At 61.9% G+C, this 6,370-nt stretch overlaps 1 protein-coding gene across 1 annotated transcript in view; it reads right to left on the minus strand.

The window, feature by feature from the left end:
• Positions 1-359: 359 nt before the first annotated feature.
• The window catches only part of LOC112956264 (SH3 and multiple ankyrin repeat domains protein 3-like), a 38,227-nt gene continuing 32,216 nt past the window's right edge, over positions 360-6,370 (minus strand). The window contains exon 5 of the mRNA XM_026049765.1: positions 360-923. Coding sequence (XP_025905550.1) covers positions 380-923 — 544 coding nt within the window. The 3' untranslated portion in view covers positions 360-379. The remainder of the gene's footprint in view (positions 924-6,370) is intronic.

The raw sequence follows: 6,370 nt of genomic DNA on the forward strand, positions 1-6,370 counted from the left end.
GGTGCCGGCGCCGCGTCCCGGCGCTCCGCGGGGTGCTGGAGCCCGCCGGGCCGCGGCGCCCGGCCCTCCTGCGCCAGCGACGCCCGGGGAAGAGCACATCAAGCGATATACAGGCCAGACTCTCTGGGAGGAACAGCAACGAGGATGTATTTCATGCAACAGTCCTTTTCCCGAAGGCGTCGCGGGGGCGGAGGCGGCTGCGCGGGGCTGCGTGTGCACGGCACACCGGGGCTGTGTGGCGAAGGGCGGGAGCGCGCGGCTCCTCGCCCTTCAGTGCAGTGCTCGGAGTAGAAAGAGAATCAAAGTGGGTTTTATTAGTCTCGTAGAAAGGCCCCCCTCCCCGTGCGGCGGCGCTGCAGAGGCCAGGCTGCCTGCGCGGTCAGCTGTCTACCAGCTGCTTGAGCGCCCGCTCGATGTTCATTCGGTGCCCGACCCGGGTTACCCCCAACTCCACAAAGTCCTCCTTGGTGAGGGCGGGCAGGTGCGTGCCCTCTATCTCATGGTCCTCAAACTTGTCGCGGTGCTCCACCAAATTGATGCTTTCCAGCCAGTCCCCGACGTCGTACTTGTTCCAGAGGTGCAGGGGTTTCTGCATGAAGGGCCGCGGCGGGTGCAGCGCGTGCAGGGGCGGCCCTGGCGAGGGGGACGGGGACGGGGAGCGGCTGCGGGCGCTCACGCTCCTCACCACGAAGCGCACCTCCTTGGGCTCGTGGGGGATGGAGAGGCTGGAAGATTTGAGGATGGTGGGGGGCGTGAGGCCGTAGGGCCGCACGGTGCTGAGAGGCTCTGTCCGATCCAGAGCGGGCTTCACGGGGCTGGGGGTGCGCCGGGTGACGGGGTAGCGACTGCCGGGCCGGACTGTGTAGGTGGTTCCGGAGCTCCGCTGGGAAATGGTGCTGAGTTCTCCTAAACTACTGAAAAGTCTGCGGAAAGAACGGCACAGCGAGAGAGAGAGAGAGCAGAGGGCAGGGGTGAGGCGGAGAGGCCCAGACACACGGACACACAGACACAGAGACGGGGCGGCCGCCGGGCCGGGGGGCTCTGCCTCGCGCAGCGGCGGCCGAGGCCTCCCCGGGGAGCCCCCCGCGGGCCGGGCCTGTCCTGGGGAGGGCAGCGCGGAGCCCTGCAGCGCGGGAGCAGCCCCGGCGCCGGCCCTGCCGCTGCATGCACCGCTGCATGCACCGGTGCAGCCGCGCACGGTGCCCGGCGCGGCTGCAGCCCCAGGGCTGCTCGTGCAGCCGCCAGCGCCCGCGGCCGCGCGGCCCTTGGCACAAGCGCAGGGCCCCGAGCGCCCGGCCCCTCCGGGGGCAGGAGGGAGCCTCGCGGCGCCTCTCCAAGCGATGCCTCCGCGGGTGACGCCGCGCCGCGGTGACAGGCACGTTCGTGCAGGGCCCAGGCAGCAAGAAGGAGCCTGGCCGGGTTTTGGGGCCCTGGTGCCTTGTCCAGCCGGCGCCGCCGTGCCCTGCACGTGCACAGGGACGGCACCAGGATGGCACTAGGACGGCCAAGCGAGGCCACCCCTTCCCAGGCACGATGCGACCTCGGGAAGAGCAGAGCTCCCCACGGTGCGGCCCGCGGCGAGGAAGAGGGGCCGGCGGGAGAGCAGCCCCACGCAACACCCCTGCCCTGGCACCGCCTGCTCCCTGTGTTCCCTCTCCTGCCGTAAACAAGTACTCCCAGTTGGGGTTTTTTAGAAGAAATTGATGTAAAAACCGACAGGACAAATCCACAGAGCTGAGGTGTTCTGAGCTCGATGACCTGAGTCCCTCAGCTGGGCGTGCGGAGGAGGCAGCAGCTGCACCGGCCCCTGCCCGCGCCCTGGGGTCCCCGAAGCAGCCAGGCCACGGGTGCCCACCGAACACCAGCAATTCCCAGTGATCCCTTTGATCCTGCTCCGGGAGTGCGGCGCTCGGGCAGCCGGCACAGTCACCCCTGGAATTGCTGGATCGCTGCTGGAGGAGCCGCGGCACCCACTGTCCCCAAGCCGCGGCCTCGCACGGCACCACCGCGCAGCTCTCAGCGAGCAGCCAGAGTGGCTCCGAGCAGCGCCCGTGTCCACGGCAGCCCAGGGGCGCACCGCCTGCGCCCCAGCGCTGCAGAACGCGTCCCTGCAGGAGCCCTGCGCCGCTCGCTGCACACCCCACGGGCAGCCTGCCTCCTCCCACGGGGTCTCTGCTCTCCTCCCCGGTGCCCGGGGGCTCTCAGCTCCATCCCCTTCCTTGGGGACGGGCAGGTCTCTGCGGTTCCTTTACCAGCAGCGCCGCGGAGCAGGAGCTCGGTGGAGACCTTGCACTGTGCACAGCAGCAAGGGCTGCTGAGGGGCTTCACCAGGATCGCTGCTTGCTCTCCTTCCCCTCTAGCTGGAGATGATCTCTGCAAGCTGCTAGGTGAAGTCTCAGGCATTACAGCGGGTCTGTGAGATCCCTGGCTCCCGTAGCGCAGAGGGCTAACCTTGGAGACTTCAGAGCGCACCCGTGAGAAAGAGAAGTTACTCAGACAGCAGAAAACTGTAAACAAGTCTAAGGAAGTTTCAGCTACAGAGCAGGGTGAGAGAACTTGCAAAACTGACCAAGCTGAAGTGTGTCCAGTCACAAGCTTGTTATCGTATGTTGCTGACTGCTGCAGCCAATAAGTCAAAGACATGATTTTACATAGAATATGTAAAAGAGTATGTATGGCATAATAAACCTCTCTCTATTCTCTCTGTAATTATTTCAACCAGGTGTCAATATTAGTCTGCCACGACAACGGCAGTGATGCTACCAAGACCTTTAGCTCTGGGGGGTTTAACGAGCACCTCGGTGTTGCCCACTTCTCCTTTAGGCAGAATCACGTCGATGCAACTCGAGCTCAGGAAGGAAAACAAAAACCTTCCTCCACCTTCCATTCACGGCAGTGCTTCACCGGGGCCCTGGAGAGCAGTGGCAAAAACGGGCCGACTTGGATATGTCCTTGGTTCCATGTGAGACAGGGAGTGACAGCGGGAAGAGCTGCAAGGATTTCCCTTCTGGATGGATGAAATGCAGGTTCTGACAGCTCTTCACCCACGTTTCGTGGTGCTCAGTGGCTGGAAAGTGTTAGCTCTGGTTGTCTGGATTCCTGCACTTCAGCGGAGACAAGAGAGATGAGACCCTCAAGACAAGGACTGGGAGCCAGATCCCTGCGCACAGCAAACGAGTGGGACCGGACGAGCTCGGTGAGAGGAGGAGAGCAGGTCTCACGGGGAGCAACCTCCTAATGCAGGCGGAGAAACACCAGCTTGTGAAAACTGCAGTTATATCCGAAGCAAAAGGAACTGCGTATTTGTAGGACAGCTAATTAAGCCTCCTGGGAATGTTGTTACTGAGGTATTCAAAAGCAGATTTCGTGAATGAGTCACTAATGGAGGAGTATTCTCCCAGCGAACCGTGTCTCGGTCCAGATTTCCTCAAGAACAACAAAGACAAGGACAGACTCAGCAGCTAAGTAACGCGCTGAGCACCATTCCTCTGGATTAGCAAGGCTTCCTTGCTGCTGCTTTGTGCTCCCTAGGTGTTTCCATACTGACCTTAAAAAAATTCCTGGCTTTTCATCAGAATTGCACTAACTGCTGGGAGAAGGATTCAGCTCCTGTGTGGAACAACCTTCACCATGATAGACCCAGCACTGCCCGTGTGATTCCCATGGGTGCGTGGAGCACCACGGCACCCGTGTCACCAGTGTGACCATGAGGACGGTGCTGCCCGTGACCACGACCAGCCTGCGCTTCAGGGTCCGATTCCCACCCCCCTTTGAGGGCCTATTCCCACCTTCCCTCGCTTGGAATACAGACGGACACTGTGGGTCTCCCTGCCTGCGCAGATGACCCCTCATCCCTACAGCTCCCATTTCAAACGCATCTTGACTTTGTCTTCCAGGAGGTTTTCGTGAAAAATGTCTCCGAAGAGGGAGAGCAAGAGGGAAGGGAATGGAAAGGACGGAGGCTCCCTGGATAACCTCCAGAACGAGAGGTGGGAGCTCGTCCGCCTCCTGCCACCGTGAGGACAACACATCTGCCAAGCCGGGCATCAGCTCACTGGCACCGGCTGGCTGTTTTGCAAGGGAAAGCGATGCAGAAGGACAAGCAATATTTTCCATAGTCCCTCTGCAATGCCGATGCTGCTGACGCACACTGCTCAGAAGAAAACGGTTTGGATGGAGTGCAGGTGGAGGAGGATGGGACCGTGGGACCCTGTGAAAAGCGAGGGGCTGTAAGCTGCTTTGCCAAGGTCCCCGGGCCAGCCCGATCCATGAAGGAGCTGCATTCCTTGCAACAGGCATGCAGGGCAGCCCCGTGGGGCTGCAGGCAGCATGCAGCAGCGCCCGCAGCTGCACTCGTGCAACATTTATGAGCTGCTCGCAGGGAGCCTTTTCCCACCCACTGCTCTTCCCTAACTCCCGAATTACAGCGAGGAATTTGCTACTGGCCTTCAGCAAAAGAAGCCCAGAAGAGGACATGCTCCCATAAAGAAATGTTGCTGGGAAAGTGGTGCACAGCAGTGCGTGTGGCTTATCCAAAACAATACCAAGAAGGAGGTTCTAAGTTTCGAGTATCCTTTCCTTAGGTCTCTATTGCTGCAGCCAGCACTTCCATTAGAGAAAATAAATCTGGTGCTCCCAAATTATCCTCTTTCACAGCCAAAAAACAAAGGGAAGCTGAGAAGGAAGGGAGGAACCTACAAAACTGTCACAGACAAGTGGGGTGAACTGCACGTCCAGGGACAATGGGGTATCTGCAAGGCCTGGTGGTGATGAAGGAGATGCTCCTGCTCAGACGAACAGAAGATTCGAATCCTGGTTGACACCAAGTTGACCATGGGGCAGCAGAGCCCTGGTGGGCAAGGAGGCCAGTGGGCTCCTGGCTGCATCAGGAGGACGTTGGCAGCAGGGCAGGGAGGGATCCTGCCCCTTTGGGGAGCACCCAGAGCCTTGGGGGCAGCTCTGGGCTCCCCGGGACAAGAGGGACATGGAGCTTCCAGAGGGGCCAGCGCAGAGCGACAGGGCTGAGGAAGGGCCTGGAGCAGCTGTGGTGTGAGGAGAGGCCGAGCGAGCGGGGCCTGCTGAGCTGGAGAAGAGGAGGCCGAGAGGGGAGCTGGTCAGTGTGTGCAAGCAGCCGAGGGGAGGATGGAGGGAGGAAGGGCCGAGCTCTTGTGGGTGGTGGCCAGTGGCAGGCCAAGGGGCCCTGGGGCCAAGCTGCAGYGCAGGCAGCTCCACGTGCCCGTGAGGAAGAGCTTGTTTGGTGGGAGGGTGCCCGAGCCCTGGCCCAGGCTGCCCAGGRAGGCTGCGGAGGCTCCTGCTCTGCAGATCTGCCAGCGCGCCGGGATGCGCCCGGGTGCCCCGTGCTCTGGGTGTCCCTGCGGGAGCAGGGGCTGCACCGGGGGAGCCCTGGGGGTCCCTTCCAGCCTCAGCCGTCCTGGGATTCTGTAATCCAAAGAAAGAAGCAGGAAGGCCCCCTCCATTTTCGTGCCTACAAGGATCTCTATACTTCCCGTCATCCCTACAGCACGTGCTGTGGGAAAGTTCGCAGAAAACACCAAACTGGGAGGAACGGTTGATAAAGCAGGTGGTTATGCTGTCCTTCACAGGGGCCTTACCAGGCTGCACGAAAAGGACAACGAAATTTCATGCAGCTCAAGGGGAAATGCCAAGAGCTGCATGAGGAGGAGAACAAAACCACGGGCCAGTATGCAGTGACCTGCTGGGAGCAGCTCTGCAGAAGGACCCGGGGACAGCAGGGGGTCCCTGGGGGCCCCAAGGGCAGCGGCCTCCGGATCCGCACAGGGAAGAGCTGCTGGGCAGGGAGCAGGGAAGGGCCCGAAGGTGACGAAGGGCCCGGAGCATCTCCTGGATGGGCAGAGCAGGGAAAGATGGGGATCTTCAGCCGGGACGGGTGAAGGGCCGGGGGGGCTTGTCCGAACGCCCCAAGAGCTGCTTGGGAGGGAGCCAAGAAGACGGACAGACCCTTGCAGCAGTGCCCGGGCACGGGGCAAGAGGCAGTGCGCACAAGATGGAATCACTAAATGCCGCTTAAGTGCAAGAAAAGCCTTTCCTCCTGCTGGGATATCGAACACAGGGAACGGCCCCGAGAGTCTGTCCCTGGCGATATTCAGAAGGGCCTGGCCGTGCCCTGGAGCACCCTGCTCGGCCTGGCCCTGCTCCGGAGCACCCTGCTCGGCCTGGCCCTGCTCTGGTGCGGGACAGGGCGATCCCAGCAGCTGGGATCCCAGCAGATCCCGGCAGCTTCAGCAAAGGGGACCCTGCTCTCCTGGCTCGGCCGTGGGAGCGGCCCGCAGGACGGGCACGACAGCGCGGTGCCCACACGCGCCCGCGGCCCCTCGGGCACCGCGGCGCT

Source organism: Nothoprocta perdicaria, unplaced genomic scaffold (assembly GCF_003342845.1).
Source record: "Nothoprocta perdicaria isolate Ctin4 unplaced genomic scaffold, notPer1 scaffold_614, whole genome shotgun sequence".
NCBI lineage: Eukaryota > Metazoa > Chordata > Aves > Tinamiformes > Tinamidae > Nothoprocta > Nothoprocta perdicaria.